Source organism: Lactuca saligna, chromosome 4 (assembly GCF_052625555.1).
Source record: "Lactuca saligna cultivar CGN05327 chromosome 4, ASM5262555v1, whole genome shotgun sequence".
Lineage (NCBI taxonomy): Eukaryota > Viridiplantae > Streptophyta > Magnoliopsida > Asterales > Asteraceae > Lactuca > Lactuca saligna.
Window position 1 is genome coordinate 264,469,260 of NC_136420.1, and position 21,310 is coordinate 264,490,569.

Below are 21,310 nucleotides of genomic sequence, written 5' to 3' on the forward strand. Positions count from 1 at the left end.
TCGATTTAAATGAGATATAACACACCAAAACCATAGATCTGGCCTCATAATGTTCACTTTATATGTAAAGTTCCAAACTTGATGCACATGCATGGAGTTTTTAGCTCAAAATCCATATAAAGTGTCCTACAATGTGCATGGGGCTATCATGGCCCTAAAGTTGGCACCTTTATGCCATGAGACTACTCTTAAGGTCGAAATCTGAAGTCAAAACCCACTCAACACTTCCAAATCCGAAATATAACTTAGAAATCCAAAGAGATCCCAAGTTAAAGATGAATAAACACATATATGAGTCAAGACAGGGGCATTATACCTTGAAGCTTCTGAAAATGAAGTAAATTCCCTGGATCTACTGGTCCCAACTCAAGTTCCAAGCTCCTTCCTTCCTTCTAAGCTTAACAACCACACAATAACACCAAAAAATGGCCTCAACAAAGCACAAACGGATAGGGTTTCAATGAGAAGTGTTTTAGGGAGCATAAGGGACAATATGACCGTCGTAACATTGCTTAAATAGGGTGCAAACCCTCGAATTAGGGTTTTTGTCCGAACAGTACCTACTCGCCGAGTCCGGGACACGACTTGCCGAGTCCATCACTTAAGTCCTATGTCTTATCCCGCTTCTACTCAGCGAGTTGGTACTTCAACTCGCCGAGTCCAAGGCCAAAAATTCAAATATTTAAAGAGTTAATTACAAAGAATACGTACCAAGAACCAGGTGCTACAGAACAACTCGTCGAGTTCGTCTTCAACCATAAGGAGATTGCCTTGGACTCGCCGAGTCTGTTCTAGCACTCGTCGAGTCCCATGAACTCCAGGTCTAAGGCTAAGTCCAACGCGTTGGGTCACTCCTTTGGACCTTCTACAACCCTTATACATCCAATTGAGTTCTTTTGACCCTCAATAGATATGGGACTTTATGCCTTGGACTCGTCGAGTCCCAAGAATGGACTCGCCGAGTCGATAACGTCCATGCCCTAAATCATCGATTTCTGATGTACGACCTTTGACCAAATGATAGATCCAAGCCCCTAAGCTCGATCTAGCTCGTAAAGTTTCGAACTTATGTGCATGCATGGGACTTTCGAGCAGAAAAGGCCCTAAAATGGCTCTCATGTTGCATGCAGCCTTCCTTGGGTGCAAAAGCAACCCAAATATGCCTTGTGACTCCTCCCAAGACTTAGATTCGAAGTCTTGACCCCCAACCATGTTTGCAATCATGTTGGCCACATTATATGGCTTAAAGAGCCCCAAATCTTCCCCAAAAAGGGATCTAACAAACAAGCAAGCAAGGTACAAACTTTATACCTTTCAAGGACTGTAAATGATGAACCAAACTCGAATCCTTCAGTCTCCTCTTGGTCCTTCTATGCTCTTCCTTCTTCCTTGAGGTCAAAACCCACAAAATCACTCAAAAGCCTTAGATCTTGCACCAAAACACTTAGGGTTTGCAATGGAGGCTTTATGGGAGCAATAGGGATGAGTGATGGCTGAAAGAGATGATTAAATATGGTGCAAACCCTCAAATTAGGGTTTTATCCGGGCAGCGCCTACTCGCCAAGTTCGGGCGCGGACTCGTCGAGTAGGTCATTAAACGTCTGTGTCCCATACGCTCCGACTCGACGAGTTGGACCTCAACTCACCGAGTCCAATGCCAAAATGCAAGATACTAGAATAAAATACATACCAGAAGCCAAGTGCTACAGTGTTGTATGCGTTCGTGTCTATTATATATATATATATATATATATATATATATATATATATATATATATATATATATATATATATATATATATATATATATATATATGGGGTGAAATTGACTCGGGGGTGAAATAGACCCAATACAGCCTTAAGTTGACATATGAGTTTAACTAGACTTGGGGTGAAATAGACTCGGGGTTGAAATATACTCGGTACGACTTTGGGTTGACGCATGAGTTGAAATAGACTCAATGATGAAATAGAACCGACACAACCTTTAGATGGCAGATATGTATGGTATACAATATTTTAGGGAACTTACTAAGTTTCGTGGTTACGATTTCAGTTTATGTTTAGGTATTTCCGGATCGAAGGGGAAGAGCTTTGGATGATCGCATCACACACACCATGACTTCACACTTATTTGACTCTTATGTGTTTTGGATGATTATGAATACATTATGATTTCCATTTGGTTTTTATTAAACACGTTTGGTTGATTTTTTAATTAATATGAAAACAAAAAAATTTTGTTTTGAATTTTGGGACGTTATAGTGTAAGTGCTTTTTGATATTGATTTTAAATTGTTTCTATTTTGTTTGCTTTACTCTAAGTAATTTCGCTAGTTAATTGTTTTAGTTGATGATTTAAGCTGTTGAATTGCAAAATCAGTAACCCCCTCCCATACAATTATATTCGTTAGTTTAATTAGTAGCAATGATTTTCCATTGAAATCATACTTATTCCCATAGAGACACCCTACTTACCTTTACCACTTTATTCTGCGACCGTGCATACTATCTATTTGTGTTTTAGCTGATTTGGATCTGAGAGGTCTTATAAATTTAAAACAAGTTCATTAAAAATACACATCAGTCACCAACATTACGGAAGCAACGTTTGTACGTAGATTCATCTTATTGTTTATTATAAGCGGTTATATCTTCTTTAAGAGGATACAGACGTTTCACATCAAGGACATACTATTTTCCCTCGTGCCTCAAGGCAATCCTTAAATTGCGAATAATCCAAATAGTTATGACTGACAAGTTTCTCCCTTGATATGATTAAGACGAGAGAGAAGTCTGAGTTTGGAGACGAAGGAAGAGGGTTGTTGTCGTTCGTCATCTACAATATGAAAGATGTTTGATTAGTTTGAATTTATCCTTAACATATTTTTAACCCTAAATGGGTTATTAACAATGCCAAGATCCATACTTGGCTTTGCGATGTGTAAATGGATCTCGTAAAACACAACAAAGTTATTTATGTAGGTAATGCAATTTGCCAATTTTAAACTTTTGAAATTTATAGATCATTTGAGATTCATTGATGTTCAATAGCATGTTAATCTCGATTGTGCTCATCTCAAATTTATTGATAGGGATACCACAAACCAATAAGTAGATGGTAAATCAACCATGCAAAACCGCTTGACCCTTGACATAAAATCATTCTCCTGTTGACATACCGGTTAAATACACACGCTCCATCAACAAAACAATTTCACAAGCAACTCATCATTTTAACTTATAGTATTGTATTGATATGTTGATTAACCACATACTTTTCATCATCAAAATATAACTAAAATATGTGTTTTCATGGATAGCACATGACTTATATTTTGTATATGTAAAATGAGAATTTTGTTTTATAACTCGATTAATAGTTTCAATATAGAAACAAAATTCGATAGGTCAATCCAAAAGGACCCTGCTAACATAGTTGAACCCCCCCCCCCCCCCCCCCCCCAAAAAAAAAAAAAAAAAAAAAAAAAACTCCCAAATGGCAACAATACAGGGATGATAGATTTAAGATATTCTTCTCTCCTCCGACGTAGTTGAAATTTCCCAAAACTTCCAAATGTCAAGTCTAAATGATTTAAGATTTTGGATATCCGATTATATTTGTATATATATATTTTTTCTTACATGATATACTTTTAATGGATTTTTTTACTGTTTTGATACGTTTTTTGCAATCTATCTAATTAAATGATCTGAAACTATTTTGTCGAACTGTTTTAAATAGCTATTTTAAACTATCTATACTTGTTTCATTTACGATGATTATCTTTACGTAGAAAAAAAATCATGTCTTGATAATTGATATAGGAACTTCACTCAACTACATGAGGTTTAAGCCCATATCTAAAAACCCAAATGCAACAAACCCATTTTCTTTCGGCCCTGCTCTTCATAGCATCTATATTTACTTCCACTCAAAAACCTATTTCTCCTTGCCCAAAACCCTAGCCTCCCCATTCCTCTCTGCACTCCGATCTCGCAGAAATGGCCGCCGCTCGTCCCCTCGTCACCGTTCAATCCCTGGAGTCCGACATGGCCACCGACAGTGCTGGGATTCCTCTTCCCCAAGTCATGAAGGCTTCTATCAGGCCCGATATCGTCAATTTCGTTCACTCCAATATCTCCAAAAACTCCCGTCAACCCTACGCCGTTTCCCGAAAGGCCGGCCACCAGACCTCCGCCGAGTCATGGGGTACTGGACGTGCAGTATCCCGTATTCCTCGTGTTCCTGGTGGCGGAACTCACCGTGCCGGACAAGGAGCTTTCGGTAACATGTGTCGTGGTGGACGCATGTTCGCACCGACCAGGATCTGGCGCCGCTGGCACAGGAAGATCAATGTCAACCAGAAGAGGTACGCTGTGGTTTCAGCCATCGCTGCTTCTGCTGTGCCGTCGCTCGTGATGGCTCGTGGTCACCGTATTGAGTCGGTGCCTGAGCTTCCTTTGGTTGTTAGCGACTCCGCAGAGGGCGTTGAGAAGACTCAGAACGCTATCAAGGTTTTGAAGCAGATCGGCGCTTATGCTGATGCGGAGAAAGCCAAGGATTCAGTTGGTATTCGTCCCGGAAAGGGAAAAATGAGGAACCGCAGGTACATTTCTCGTAAAGGACCATTGATTGTGTACGGCACTGAAGGTGCCAAGCTTGTGAAGGCTTTTAGGAACATTCCTGGAGTGGAAATCGCGAATGTTGAGAGGTTGAATTTGTTGAAGCTTGCTCCTGGTGGACATCTTGGAAGATTCATCATCTGGACAAAATCTGCTTTTGAAAAGTTGGATTCCATCTACGGATCATTTGATAAGACAAGTGAGAAGAAGAGGGGTTATGTTTTGCCGAGGGCAAAGATGGAGAATGCTGATCTAGCTCGGATAATCAATTCTGATGAAGTTCAGTCTGTGGTTAAGCCGATCAAGAAGGAGGTAAAGAGGGCTCCAATGAAGAAGAACCCATTGAAGAACTTGAATACTATGCTGAGGTTGAACCCCTACGCCAAGACTGCCAAGAGGATGGCTGTGCTTGCTGAGGAACAGAGGAAGAAGGCTAAGAAGGAAAAGCTTGACGCCAAGAGGCAACCCATTTCCAAGGTATATATTTATCATTCCCAATTTGGTTTAATTGAATGTTTATACTTCATCAAATATGTGCTTAACCTTGTTTGTTTTAGCTGTGTTCTATTGTCTATTAACCATTGTGCAAGATATACTAACCAATTTCCTTGATCACTTTATCTAATATTAGTTGAAATACCTTCTTAGTCCAATTGACATACAATAAATTTATAGTGACAATGTCGACATTACCTAGCTCTACTTTTATCGACCCTTTTTGTGATTTTAAATGAATGTTCTTCTTAACTTGGTGCTCTTCTAAACTTCTATCTTTAAAACTCGTTGCTCATTTAATGAAAAACATCAATTGTGGTTTCCAAGAACTGTTAAGATTGATTTACAATTTCACAAATGTCATCATAATAATCATGATTGCAATCTTACATTCCACAGCTAAATACAAGGAATATCAGTGTGCATCCATTGATATTTTGTTATAGCATCCTACTTTCATTATTTCATATTACAATTGTACTTTGAATCCTCTATCCATTTATAGAAACTTTCATCTAACCCCAAATCAATTTTTATTTCTATAACCAGGTAGTTCTTTTCTAAGTAATAATAGAAATGTAATTTTGTTATAGAAAAAAAATGAAAGCATGATGCTATACAGTGCAATGATTTAATAAAAAAAAAGTTGATATCACAATAAGAAGGCATCTGATTTGTTATATGTTGTATTTTGTATTAATTTTGTGAGTTGATTTTAAACAGGAGGAAACTGCCAAAATCAAGGCAGCTAGCAAATCATGGTACAAGACAATGATTTCAGACAGTGACTATGCTGAGTTTGATGTTTTCACCAAGTGGCTTGGAGTTTCACAGTAATCCTTCTTCTTCCCTCATATGTGTTAGGTTTTTAAGATAAGTTTATAAAGAACCATTTGTTTTGTGTTGTTTTTTTTGATAAGATTGGATTTTTATGGGTTTAATTTTGCAACAAGTTTTGTTGTGTGATGGAGTTATGGTTATGGTTGGAACTTTAATCTTAATCTATGTCATATTTATGTTTGGTTTACTCCTAAATGCTGCATTTGAACAAGATCTTTTTAACTGGATAGCTATGTATAATCGAAAAAGCATTTTCAATCTAATTTGTAAAACGTTTTGTTTTTATGAACGAAGCCTACTTTTTTAACTAATAAGAGGTGCACAAAGCCACTACGCTACTATATTGGGATTGCTTTGGCTAAACTTTAGCTTTTATTTTATTTTTAAAAAATAAACTTTAAGTTGAGAAGCTTTGGTGCGAATAATGCTTTTGAGTTCACCCCTTTATAATTGAGTGATAATGTGTTGATTAAGAGTTGTGTTAGGTAAGAGCTTGTATTATTTATAAAGAGCTTTTGGACCATTTTACAAAGATATATTTAGGTGATGGTTGGAAGAAGTGTGTAACAACAATTAAAAAGAGCTCAATTAATGCAAAGGATACCCAAACAATATTGTTTATCGGTTTTGCCTATTTAGTGCAAAAGGCTAACTGTAGTCAATTGAAGAGCTCTATTATTGTTGTCCTTGTAACCGATACCTTCTCATTTTCCTTTTGACGAATATGTGAATCAATGTGAAACTACTATTAATTGTTAAGCCACTGCCGACTGCTGAGTGTGTTGCCTTTAAACTATTATGGCACTTAAACGAGAAAAAATGAAAGAAGAGTTGGGCATTTAGGTCCGAGGATAGCCCAGGCTAAAGCCTGTTGGGCTTAATATGTTAACTCTTAGGTGGTGCATATGGGCTAAAATTGAATGGACGTTTGTGTACCTCTTCATAAATGGTTAACCAATAAAGACTTGGACTTAAAAATCAGAGCAATAAATTTATTATGGTCGGGAGACTTAGTCAGATTTTTAGCCTACTGATGATGTTATGGGGGATTACTTGGGTTGGCCAGACTGTCTTAAGTCGTCCCCTTTTCTTTAGAAGCTGTTAATTTCTTTCGTGCCTGCCTATCACGTAGGGAAAAGATGCCGAGGCTCCTTATGCTTTCCTTTTCAAGTCGAATGTGAGAATTAGGTAAGGTAGCTTATGTCAATTCATCTGGTGACTTCACAGTCGCCAAAGAAGCCCCAAGAAGCATCAAACATTTCCGATGAGCTAGCTGGCTTGAATTTGAAAGAAAGGCCGCTTCAAGAAGCTATGCCTTTGCCATTAGTGCCATCCTCCCCGCTAGCTGTATGGGCGGGTTGCCCCTCATTGCAAGCTCTCTTTTAGTCTGAGAAGTGTTGCCTATCGACCGTTAGGGCTAAGGCTCACGAGAATAAGTAGGAATGATCTACTAGAGTTTTTATTTGCAACGCTACCTGATTTTCCCCTTTCCTCCCGGAAGATCTGGACGATCAAATACATGCACTGACTTTAAAAAAGAGACAACCTACCTCTGGACGTCTGCTTCAACTTCAAGCCCAAATTTCACAACTAATCCGTTTGTGCACCTCTATGATGCCATACATGCAAGATATGTTCAAGTTCAACCAAAATCGGATATCTCAACTTAACCTAACATCTTTAATTAAATGGATAGTGATTTTTCAACATTCAACTTGTTAAAAAATGATTGATTTTGGGTTGACATATTTATTGTTCCTAACCCAACATGTTTAATAAACGGGTTCAACCGGTAGCCGTAATTAAATTTCAAAATTTCAATAAACTAAAAACCTCACACGTAATTAAATAAGTTACAGACTACAATAATTATTGATTTTTACAAGAATACAACAATGAATACAAATTAAATATTCTAATAATATTAGAAATGTAACTATAATAATTGGAAATTTTTACAAGAATACAACCATGAATACAATTTAAATATTCTAATAATATTCGAAATGTATGGCTTTTCAACTCTCATCTTGATTGTCTATCTTCTTTGTCATGATGGCTTCATAAAGCTCCGAACATTTTGAATCTTTTTTTGCTATAAAAATAAATAAATTAATGTAACATATTAATTATAACAAATTCATGGTTATATATAACACAAAATAGTCAAATAGAAGCTAGAACAAACCTACTCCATACACGAAATCCCTTGCATAGATAATAGTCTCAATCTAAGTCTCAACTGCTGAAAGCTTCACATAACTTTTATAAGCATCAATGACCTTTTTACAGGTGTTGAATGTTGGCGATTTTAGTGTCACCATGTCATTTTAAGTAATTGGAACTAGTATGTGAGCTAGGGGCTTCATAATTTGTATTATAATATATGTACAGAGTTGTACGAAGTGCACACATGTATAAGATCGAATTAGAAGTCGGTTCGATGACTAGTCGGGGTCCGGGGTTTCCAAAGGGGCAGCGCCCCTTTGGTGGGGTCTAGGGGCAGCGCCCCTAGCGGGGTCCAAGGGGCAGAGCCCCACGCTAGGAACACAGTGGGAAATTCAATTTCTTGAGGATGATTATGGTAAAACTAACGAAACTCGTTAGTTTTGGGAACCCTAAATCCTCATTAAATCCAGATTAACATTACTTGCTTCAAAAGCAACTAATGACGACCCAACCCAAATGAAACCCTAATCTTGTTTAATATATAAACAACTCTTCCTCTATACTTCCACATAATCCTCTAGCATATTGGCTTACGTTTTCTATGCCTAGAAACGTAAGTGTCCACTTTGATTATCCCAGATTGAATTTCTTGTAACCCAGACATAGGGTAGAAATATCAGTTCGGAAAGTGATATTATGATCCAAGTTGGTATCCAGATCTCCACCACAAACCCTAAATTTCCCTACATTGAAGTGTAACAATTGGTAAAAATAGGAATGATCGTACGGTACTATGTTTTGTTTATTAAGAAATATGAATATTTTATCAAAATTGGTTGAAGGAATTTATCATGTTTTAATTTGATAAGTACTTGTGAAAAATAAAACAAGTGAGTAATGATAAATTATGTTACGACGTATGACTATGAATCAACACCGGTTTGTGAAAATTAGCATATAACATCATTTGAACGCAATAAACTTAATTTATGTATCAACATGTCTTTAGTTGATAAGTAAGTTAAGTTTTATGTAAAACGTGTACTTAATAGTTGTGAATGATCTAAATTTGACAAATATACGAACCAAAGCGACAAAATGTGCTTAACGATATTGTTAACCGGTTCAATGTCACGAAATTATACCATGGTCAATAAATTTTATATTTAAATAAACAAAAATATAAAATGAATTATTATAAGTCATAATTACTTAATTAGAATGTATTTAAGTGTTTTTGAATAAAAAGAATAAAACATAAACATTTAAGTTCAAATACACAAAAACTACGTTGTTATTTTATACTAAAAATGCATGTATGTATTTGTACATATGTATTATTATCTAGTGGATGACTAGTTATGGGTTATGACTTAATAATGATTTTATGTAAGGAATATGTGTCTAAATCAATTAAGATAAGAGAAATGGTTGAGATAGGTGTCAAGTTAACTAATAAGTGCTTAATCACTTTAGACATTTTGCTAAGAATACTTCTTAATCCCTCTTCTAATTTTCGAGATTTCTAGCTTCCCTCCCCATAACTAGAGCATCTAACTAACTAACTAACTAACTAATAGTTAGTTAGTTAATTAACTAATTCTATCTTTAACCAACTAGGAGACCAAGTGGGCTAGGAGATCAAATCTCATCATTTACCCATCCCATCAATCTAGCTTAATTGATTCCATCTTATCCTCTTATCTTCTCTCCTCTTATTAATCTAGAAACCTCGCTCTCTCCTTTCTTCTTTCATTCCCCAACAAATAATCCAGGGAAATGTTCTCAAAGTTAATCCCATTTCAGCCACACAAATCTCCTTCCTAAGCCCTCAAAACCGTGAACCTTAAGGGGTTGCTGTCCCTTGATGTTTCAGCCACAATTTCACCCATCTACACTATCCTTTTGCTTGATATTTTCATCACCAAATACACCTAGAAGTTCGTTGTTATGATAATTTAAATTAAGGACTCAAAACAGTGGCTAAACTGTTCTTATCTTACCCTTTTGCTGTGAAATTTTCGTGACAGCAACATAGCCAAAACAGTGGCTGTTTTCGAGCATCAAACCAACACCCAAAAATCCTTCATCTTTCTGACCATTTTCGAGATTCAAAGTAGACCATATGTAGCTACTTTCAAACACTTAAACCCCTGAGAAATTTACCCTTTACCTCTCTAAAAGCTTGTGTTATTCCACCACCTTTTGGCAACATACTTTTGATCCAAGTTGAAGCTAGGTATATTCTTGATTTCTACTCTTTCTTTTTATCATCAAAACCACTGATTTTAAATGATTTATGACATGATAAAAGTCTAACATACATGTAAATATATGTCTTTATGTGTTAAGACATCCAAATGAATACTCAAATCACAAACTTGTGTGGAACCAGAAAACACATGAACCATTCTCAACTCGAATAACTCTATGCGACAAAAGTGAGTTTTCTACGGCCCCTATTTTATGTTTTACAAGTTTTGGGGGAGAATACACACTAAAAAAATTATAGTTGAAAGATTTACAGGCTTTGCTAAAAAAAATGCAAGTTATGTCACTAAACATAACTTAGCTTAAATTTCAGCTTTTCACAGAAAAGTAGTGGTCTGTTCACGAACTATTTTGCCCTTATTAAACTTAATGGATTTCAAAAATGTACAATATGAAAATCGTTCAGGTCTATACCTTTACAAGGACTACTCGCACGCGTTCATACGATTTTTCTACAATTTATAATGATTTTTACAAAACTGGCTATCATTTCAGAACATTTTCGGACCTGTCTGTAAAAATGAACATTTTCACTCAGGTTAGGAACCACTTAATATCATGGTAAAAATTATGGACAAAGTAGTCTCATTTTCTAAGCTCTGAGAGTTTACGGATTGCATTTTCGAATTATTATGATTTTTCTCTGATTTTCTAAATATCATGGACAAAATTGCCCTTTTGATAAACTTGCTGTTTGGTTTTTCAAATATAAATATAAAGTTTTGTGGTAAATGAGAAATACACAAATTATGAAATTGTTTAATTAACACATACTTTAAGAGTTACAAAAGTGTAAATTATACCAAGTATTACTAATATAATCATATTGACAACCTTATAACATAAGATGATTTGAACTATGTCGATGTCGCTCATAGCCGGTGTGCTGTATAAATTTAATTGGTCACTTACAGTCAGAGTGCTGTCTAAACAATTGTTATGGTCACTTATAGTCGGAGTACTGTCTAAACATGTAAATGGTCACTTACAGTCGACGTACTGTTTAAACTCGTATTGGGACACATACGACCGTTGTCCCGATCATATAAGGGACACATACGACCGTTGTCCCGATAGAACTTTGGTAGCTTTACATTATTAAGCATTACAACCAAAAATCTCAAACTCAAACAATTGGGAATTATAACAACATCACAGATACAAATATACCAATACAAACTATGATGAGTTTGTATGTAGTATAAATATTGTTTGTAGATTGTTAAACATATTGTTAGTGTCTATTTATACAAACACTAAATATTTTGCTTAACAAAAATATGTTAATATTTACTTTTATCATAAGTATTTTAACATGGATACTCGTATTGGATTTCAAGTATCCTGTCTCAGTAACATTGTTGATCATGTTTTGTCCAACTTATTTTGTTAAACATTCTATGTTTTATATGTAGTATAAATATTGTTTGTAGATTGTTAACCATATTGTTAGTGTCTATTTATACAAACACTAAATATTTTGCTTCACAAAAATATGTTAATATTTACTTTTATCATAAATATTTTAACATGAATAATCGTATTGGATTTCAAGTATCCGGTTTCAGTAACATTGTTGATCATGTTTTGCCCAACTTATTTTGTTAAACATTTCACGTTTTATAAAGAGAGTATGTAGTATAAATATTGTTTGTAGATTGTTAAACCGATTGGTAGTATTTATTTATATAAATACTTAAGATTTTGCTCCACAAAAAAATGTTAATGTTTACTTTTATAATAAGTATTTTTACATGGATACTCGTATCGGATTTCAAGTATCGGGTCTCACACAAGCTTATCGGTAACATTGTTGACCATGTTTTGCATAACTTATTTTGTTAAACATTTCACGTTTTATAAAGATTTCTTTTTTATAAAGCTCACGAAGTCAAAACCTGTGGAACTCACCAACATTTTTTGTTGACGCATTTTAAAAATGTGTATTCTCAGGTAACTAAGAAGTCGGAGGTAGGACATCGGTTCTAAGAAAATTATAGTTCCTTTTCTTTTGGGAATAGACTTAACTTTTTTACTGTTGTGTGTTTAATATGAAGATGTAATTTCAATTCTGAAACTTAAAGGTTTGTAAAATATTGATTCAAATATATTATGTATTCGATATATGTGGTTGACTGTGATCCAATTGTATAACGTCGCAACCCCGACGATTTCCGCCGTCGGTTGGGGTGTGACATGAAGGCATATCCAAACATGTGTTGAGATATGACTACTTGATATCCTTACACATTCGAGCTGAAGTTAGAATATCAAATCTCACAAGTTCTCCAACAATCCAAAATATTCAAATTGTTCACTCAATAATTGCTAACATTATCATCGTGCTAAGGTAGTGACTCACAAGGGATTGAAGGTCTTAGCTAGGGTGCGATTTTGTGAATCAACAAACTGAGCAATTGATTTTTTTTGTAAGGTTTATTTTATTTTATATTTTTAAATATAAAATGATTAGACGTTCATATTAAATAAATATAAACTATAAATAATCACTTTATTTAAACGGGTTGGCGGGTTGAAAATTTCAACCGTAACCCAACTTATTCATTTAAATTGCTTAAAGAGGTGGAATCTTTAACCGAACCCATTAATTTTGAGTTAACATGTTTGATCCTTTTTTTTTCGGCTCTAGTCACACTTAGACAAAATTGCCCCGTCATTGGCCTGAAATTCTATGATTTTAGGCTTTCAATTTCAACTAGTATACTTTTAAAACATCCTTTATTCGTTTTTTTTTCATGTAATTTGAATGAATCAATAACCCTTGTCAATGGAATGCTATACAGGATTGAGTATTTTAATACTTAGAGTTTAGCAAAACTCATAAGTTTGAATTTTGACTAAACTTATAAGAAGTAGCACTGAGAAGCCTTTCAAAACATTGGAATATATATATATATATATATTCTTCAAAAGTGTATACTTTCTTTACCATTATCTAAACATATATCAGATACTTCTATCTTATATCATAACTGAGTACATTAACAACATATTAGTCAACGATATCTCATGTGTATATCCCAATATATTTGTCAACAATATGTATCTCATGTATACATACCTTATCATTATGAACGATTGTCAATTCCATACATATATCTAACTGATAGAGATTCCTTTTTGTACCCGTCGATGCATTTAAGCATCAATAATAGATAGATCACTCCAGTAAAATCCATTCCATCATTTTTTGATTTTCATGGTATCAAAGATATACATTCTTAGTTATTTGTTCTAATTCTCCAGAGATACCCCAAAATAGATGGTTCCTATAACATACTTAAAATTTCGGCGATGATGTAATTGTGATTCTAAGGATAATGATTAAAGTTTGTGAAATGTTAGGAAGTATCACAGTTTTTGGAAAATGATGAAAACAATAAAATTGGTAAATAATAGAAAATTACGCTTTAAATGTCAACTGAATGTAAGAACTATGTTTGGACAAGTTATAATATATATTAGGATAAAAAGTATATGAAAGGATAAGCAATTAGGCAATAAATGGTGAAAAACACAAAGTACATTGTTATTATAGAATAAAGTGGGACAAAAAAGGAAATTCAAGTATTAATGATAAAGGAGAATAAATAAGTTGTGTAAATAACTTACGAACCTCATAGAAGGACTATGAGAACTTATGAAAACAAATATTTGAGAATATAAAAGTGAGTTCACGAGTGAACACTAAAAAATATAAGATAATAGTACAATTTGAAAGAAATTAGTAAGAAAATGTGCTTTATATGTAAAGTTAATGTTAAAATTGTACTTATACATGTTATGTTATTGCTGTAAATAGACAGAATGCAAACATGTATGTGTCAAGAAATAGATAAAAATCCAACATAGGTTGCTATTCTATAACAAAGTGGGGATAAGATGAATTGATGTTAAGACATCATGATCAAGTAACTAGGAATTATTTCAAGTACCTTTATGACTTGGAAGTATAGTAACCTAATATGTTGTATGGGGTTATTACTTATGAAAGATGACTTAATTTTGGGTCACCAACACTAGTATGTAAACTACATACACCTAAGGCCAAAATCTAAGCAGACAGAGTGACCAAACATCCCCTCACTGTTGTGGGATTAATGTTTGAAAACTATCATAACAGTAGAAACAACGAAAACATTATTTGTAACATGCGTACTTTTAAAACCTTTTAAAAAAACACGGTTGCACATTTATCATGATAAAAATATGATTTTACCGAACTTTCAAATATTTATCAGAGTTTATAAACATTTGGTGTTGCGAAACTAATATCACCATATTACAAGGGAAAGAATTGTACAACCGAAAGACCATGCAAAGTCTTCCATAAACATTAATAATAATGCTCTTCTAGTCATCAACTTCTAAACTTGAGTATGTAGCACATTTAGAAACAAAAATTAAGTCGATAGACTCATGAGATAAGTGGATTTAGACTAAAAAATATTAAATTTACTTTCAAAATATTTCATAAGAACTTTAACTTTTTGCAAGCATTCAATATTACAACCTTAAGAAACTTCATAAGTATGAAATGTACTTTCATAACCTCATAATTACTTCAACAAAACATGAAACATTCGATATCATAAACTTTTCGGATTACCTGTACATATACAGAGTCTATACCCTTCGCTAGTTAACTACTAACTTGTATCATATATGGGGAGTTCATACCTCTTGTCGGTTCACAACTATCTCCTTACTAACTACGATAAAGAAAATTCCGTTGTGGCCGTTGGGGAGTCTATACCCCTCGAAAACTGCTTTGCAATTGGAGGTACCATCCTAATAATGTCTCATTCGCCTCATTACGAGGACATGTTTGGACACTTCCTTCACCATGAATACATTCATAACATAAAATTTCAAACTAAAATCATGAATAAATTAACATCAATATATATATATATATATATATATATATATATATATATATATATATATATATATATTGTAACGCCCGCAGATCCGGGCTAGTCAATTAAGAGACGATAAAAATCAAAAATGACTTTTTAATGGAAGATTATTTAGAAGGATTAATCTTAACTAAGTTTTAGTATATGTCACAAGGTTTCCGTGCATATAAAGAACGCCAAAATCCGAGTTATAACGAAGAAGTTATGACCTGTCGAAGTTTCGCAACAGAACCGGCATGACCCAACGCGGCGTAAATAGTGAATTTAAGGTAGATAGATATCTATACTTAGTGATCTAAATGAGAGTCGAATATTTCTTCAATAGTAGTCCAACGGTAAAAAGACAGACAAAAACAGAGTTCAGATTAAGGAGTTATGAATTTCGAACGGAGTTTTCCTGTCCCGGCCTACTAAAGATATTATATAAGTAATATAACTATAATATATTAAAAATAAAGTCAAAATTAGCCAATGTATTCTAAATGAGAGTTGTAGAGCATAATCTCACCTTCGCGTCGATATAAAGTACGTTGAAAACGGAGTTCGTATGCGAAAGTTATGAATTTCTGAAGTTCGGGGCGTGAAACCCCAAAACTGTCAGAGACCACGACGTGGCAAGCAGTGCCATGACGTGGCAAGTCTCCTGACACCTCCGGGAGTCCACCAGATGCAAGTTGGGATGACGCATGCAGTGACGATCAAGCCCACGATGTGGCAAAAGGTTCCACAACGTGGCAAGGGCCAGTTTTGCCCTACAAATAGATTTGAAGGGTTAGCCGAGTTTGGTTGCTCATTCTCTCATCTCTCTCCCACATTACATCGATTTACGTGAAAAGAAGTATCCCCGAAGCCCCGATATCAACCCCGAGACCCGAATCAAGTCCCGAAGCCCGAAGATCCCGAGAAGAAAAGAGTTTCCGAGCCGAAGCTCTGCCTACGAGAAACCCGGTGTGTGAAGTGATCCCGGTTTCACCGAAGAATATCTACTTGAAGAGCCGCAGTGCTGTCCGATCATCTTTTGATCAAGTGAGTGTGTATTTACCTTCTTCTAACACATAAATATTAAGTATTGTTTGAATGTATTAAGTATATGTTTTGGGTGAGTGTGTAGTCACTTTCATCTTACACATTGATATGAAGTATTTTATAAAATACGTGCTACGTGTGTATATATTGTTGTTTATATGTGTGAGTGTGTGGTCACTTTCTTCTAACATATATATATGACAAAACTGCACAAATGGTCCCTGTGGTTTGTCGAAAATTGCCACTTTGGTCCAAAAAAGTTTGGACTAGCACCAGTGGTCCAAAACTTTCATTTTGTTGCGTCTTTGGTCCAATCTGTTTTGATTTTTTCAAAATGACGAATTTGCCCTTGTTAATATGATTTTTTCTTTTTTCTTATTTGTTTTTCTGATTTCTGATTTTTTTTAAAAAAAACTAGAAAATAAAAATAAAAATCTATCTCTCTCTCCTGATTTTCAGATTAAAAAAACAAAAAAATAAAAATAAAAATAAAACTCTCTCTCTCTCTCTCTCTCTCTCTCAACATAACCCAAAATACACCATAATTCAAAAGTTCTTCAAAAAAAAAATACACACTTACAAAACAAACAAACTCATAAATCTAAAATATTTCTAGAACTAAATCTGTAATCGATTTGTTGGTATGGGATAGATCAAGAAACATGAATATGAAATCGATTTATCTTCAAAATTATTTCTGGAACTAAAGAACCCAGAAAATGAATATGAAATCGTATGTCCCTCAAAATTATTTCTGAAATTAAAAAACCCAAAGAACAAATCTGTAATCGATTTGTGTGTATGGGATAGATCAAGAAACATCACCCATTTGATAGGATCCGCAAGACAACATTTGGTTTCTCCCTAGAAATATGATTGTAAGAAAGATCAGTAACCTTAATAGAAAACCCAATCGGTTTCAACACACCATTAAAATCGATTTACAGCCTAATCGAGCTCGTTGTAAAGGTGGAAACACTGGAAAAAACAACGATTAGATCTCGGCTACATGAAGAACTGGAACTCTTTATCACCACCGCTGGAAACCCTAGTTGCGCCACCTGTCCAAACCATAACACCGCCATCTTATGAGAATAGTTTCCATGAAACCCTAGCCGCCATGAACATCCCAGATCTGTGTTTGAGGGAGTAGCAGATGAAGAAGAAGGTAGATGAAGAAGCACGGTTCATCGGTAGATTTGAATAAGATGCACGAGAAGATGACTTCTAGTACCAGAGTAGATGACTTCAATAGAAAGAAGCTTTGAAGCGGTTGATCTAGTGACTAAAGCTACATATTTACTAGAGAGAGAGAGAGAGGGAGAGAGGGAGAAAGAGAGAGAGAATTTTATTTATTTATTTTTTTTAATCTGAAAATCAGGAGAGAGAGAGAGAGAGAGATTTTTATTTTTATTTTCTAGTTTTTTTTTTTTTAAAATCAGAAATCAGAAAAACAAATAAGAAAAAAGAAAAAATCATATTAACAAGGGCAAATCCGTCATTTTGAAAAAAATCAAAACAGATTGGACAAAAGACGCAACAAAATGAAAGTTTTGGACCACTGGTGCTAGTACAAACTTTTTTGGATCAAAGTGGCAATTTTCGACAAACCACAAGGACCATTTGTGCAGTTTTGTCATATATATATATATATATATATATATATATATATATATATATATATATATTAAGTATTTGCTATGAAATACGTGCTATGTGTTTATATATTGTTGTTTATTTGAGATCAGTGTGGAATGGATGTTTTATATAGGTGTTAAATGAGTTAATATGTATATGTATCTTATATCTACAAATATGTTGGGTAGAACTGATGGGTTTTGGTCATAAGACATCCTATGTGCTCATACAAACCCTAATGCTTGGATCTAGGTTTCTCTATTGTACATGCTTTGAATCCAAGACTATAAACCCTAATTCTAGCATACAAGTAATCATATTAATATGTAATTAGGTTTAAGATCATACCTTGATTGTTATATAGCAATAACAATCCCAAATCTCCTTGTATTGACTTTGGAAGGCTTAGAGTCACAAGTGTCACTCCTCTAATGGCTCACAAACACCATAAGCAAGAGGATGAAGAGGAGAGAGGTTGGAGGCTGCCAAAAACGTGTGTAAACCCTTACAAGAAGCTTAGCCACCTTTTTTGATCCTTAAGGGGTCTTTATATAGTTGGGCTATTAGGGTTATCTAACAAGGAAACCCTAATTTGGATGCTTAAGCCCCAAGCAACCCATAGACTCCTTTAAATAAGCCCATGGACGATTTCCTTATGGGTTTCCCATTAGAATTCGTCCATCCCTTAATACAAGGCAATCCATGGCCCAAATTGCAATTATCTTATAATTACAATTCCAGTCCCTTAAGTTTAATTAATCTATTTTAGTCACAAAACTAATTACCAATTAATTCTTGACTAATATTAATTAACCAATATGATTTCTCCTTTAATATATTATTCCCATAATATATTAATAAATCATATTTAATCCTTACTCTCCATAATTCATCCTATCAAGTTGCTTTGCTGAAGGCAACCCAAAAGGACCATGCACCATCGGGTCAAGTACATACCAAAATAGTTATGAACTTAGACACTAATCCAACAAGAACATGGGTAGATGAATTAGAGGATGTGTGATGATAATTAGGTGATGAGAAATAGGTGATGATAATTAGGTGATGAGGAATAGGTGATGATAATTAGGTGATGATAAATAGGTGATGTGAGATGAGAGGAGATACCATAACCTCGACCAACGATGTGACAATTTGGCGATGTAGTCATCTACCAGAGTATAGATGGCGACCACAGATTATTCTAGATGACCCCGTGGAAACACCAGCAGGCTCATAATCTGTAGGTGATGAATTACGAGTCCAGGCGATGTTGTGGCTACGTATTTATGCGATGATACTCTACCCCTTACTATGAATCACGAGTCCAGGCGATGTTGTGGCTACGTATTCATGCGATGATAGACTAACCCTTACTATGAATTACGAGTCCAGGCGATGTTGTGGCTACGTATTCATGCGATGATAGTCTAACCCATATTATGATTTACGAATCCAGGCGCTGTTGTGGCTGCGTAATCATGCGATGATACCCTAACCCTTAGTAGACATATATTGAGGGAGTGATCCCCGAATTAGTATTGTCTATGCAATGTAGGCGATGATCCTTAGGAAAAGTTCTTAGGAACAAGCATATAAGGATATAAGATGTAAGGAGATGAGCGGTAAATATGATTTAGGAGATGACCCTTAGGATAATATCTTTAGGGAAGATTAAAAGAATATAATGGGGAGGGGTAATTGGGTTGATTGTTTGATGATTGAATATAATAATTATATTATTGTGGGTTGAAAACCCTATATGCTAACCAGGCTCCCAAACCTGATCCACTCAGTTTAATTGTATCACAGGTATCGATACAAAGCTGCTTTGCATTGAGAGATTAAAGGAGATGTAAATCACTAGAGTAAATGAATGTATATTCTGTTTATGCTTATGTGTCTATATCGGAACATGCCATCCCGAGGTTTTATTATTTAATGAAAATACATTATCTTTGAGAAATGTTTTGATAATTTTTTATCATATCTTGTTTTGGGAGCAAATTCCGCAACCGTTTTCTTTAAACGATTACTCTGATTTTAAAAACAAGGCATATACAAATCGGTCTTTTCTGTCCGTGAAATTGGGGATGTCATAGTTGGTATCAGATCATTAGTTTAAGCGAACTAGGAATTTGTAGGAAATTTCTAGACTTAAACTTAGAATGCTAAGTAATGATTGTGAGGAGTGTGTCTAAAATATGTTAGGTAGTACACCTAAATTGACACAAACACTAGTTTATTTTAGGAATGATGCCTAAAATGCTTTTATGTGCAAAATGTTTTGTGTGATAGCTATATTGATGCTATTATTTGTTCGGATCTATGGTCTGTTGCCGACCGGATTTGGAAACCTTATGTGTTTAGGATTCTAAGTGCACGACTACGAAATTAGAACTAGCATGTAAATGTTTCGGGGTGATAAGGAGATTTATACGTTTATTGTAATTAAAAACTTTCTTATCATAAAAAAATTCTTGCTTGGTACACCAAATGTCTACTTGGATGTACAAGAGGTCATGGTGAAGACTCATAGATAAATTGAGTAAATGGAGGAAATGAAGAAGGCTTATGATAGTGGATGACACCTATCAAAAGATATCGTAAGAGTGGTATCTTGCCTTTAGAGTATGTCTTATGAAATAACAGTACGTTTAGAGGAGTACGGTATGTCTGAAGTACACTTTCGATTGGCAGGATGATGGAACGATTGATGAAATTCTTGAAGTTGTTTTATCGTTTGGAATTTCCATCACCAATCGAGTTGAAGTAGAGTTGATGATTGAAGATTGAGAAATGAAGAAGTCCTAGTAGAGTCTAGGGAAATTGTTTATGATTATTTGGACACATTCGTATGTGTTAAATTGTTTTGTGATTTTCTTGTATGGTGACTTGGTCGACTACGGGACAATACTTGGGATGAGTATGAGTAGGTGTGAAAGGTAATAGATGCATATACTACCGGAAGCACAGGACTCGCACTTGGATCGGGGAAAGTCGCAAGGTTACCAAGAAGCTAGTAATTGATTCTGTTTTATTCAAGTATGTCATTATCATTGTTTCGGTAATGACTAGTAAGATGGTTGTTATTCTGACCCTAGTGGTCATATCAAATTGAGTTCGACTATGATGAGAGGTCATTAGAACATGACCCATCGATCTATTGCAATAGATGAATGGAAGTACTTATCCTAAGAAGAAGAAGGAGTCACAATAAGGATTTATTTTGTAACTCGAAGGTTATGATTGAAAGTCCAATATAGTAAGAAGAGCAGATGAAGGACTGAGCATCACGGTTA

The 21,310-nt window shown here is 34.7% G+C and overlaps 1 protein-coding gene and 1 long non-coding RNA gene across 2 annotated transcripts; both read left to right on the forward strand.

Moving 5' to 3' along the window:
- The first annotated feature begins 3,933 nt into the window (after positions 1 to 3,933).
- LOC145043576 (large ribosomal subunit protein uL4) lies at positions 3,934 to 6,148 on the forward strand. The gene is made up of 2 exons (XM_078992272.1): positions 3,934 to 5,103; positions 5,845 to 6,148. Exons 1-2 carry the CDS (start codon positions 4,006 to 4,008, stop codon positions 5,956 to 5,958), a joined length of 1,212 nt encoding a protein of 403 aa, XP_078848398.1. The 5' UTR covers positions 3,934 to 4,005; the 3' UTR covers positions 5,959 to 6,148.
- Positions 6,149 to 9,900: 3,752 nt separating this feature from the next.
- On the forward strand, positions 9,901 to 12,525 carry LOC145039116 (uncharacterized). The gene is made up of 3 exons (XR_013679740.1): positions 9,901 to 10,369; positions 10,483 to 10,571; positions 12,355 to 12,525. It is a non-coding gene; the product is annotated as an uncharacterized LOC145039116 (long non-coding RNA).
- Positions 12,526 to 21,310: the final 8,785 nt, after the last annotated feature.

What these genes read in the sequence shown, in the direction of transcription:
- LOC145043576 (XM_078992272.1), top strand. Translation starts at nt 4,006, where the DNA reads ATGGCCGCCGCTCGTCCCCTCGTCACCGTTCAATCCCTGGAGTCCGAC. An exon ending in AGAGGCAACCCATTTCCAAG is followed by an intron (nt 5,104 to 5,844) that starts GTATATATTTAT and finishes GATTTTAAACAG; the next exon opens with GAGGAAACTGCCAAAATCAA.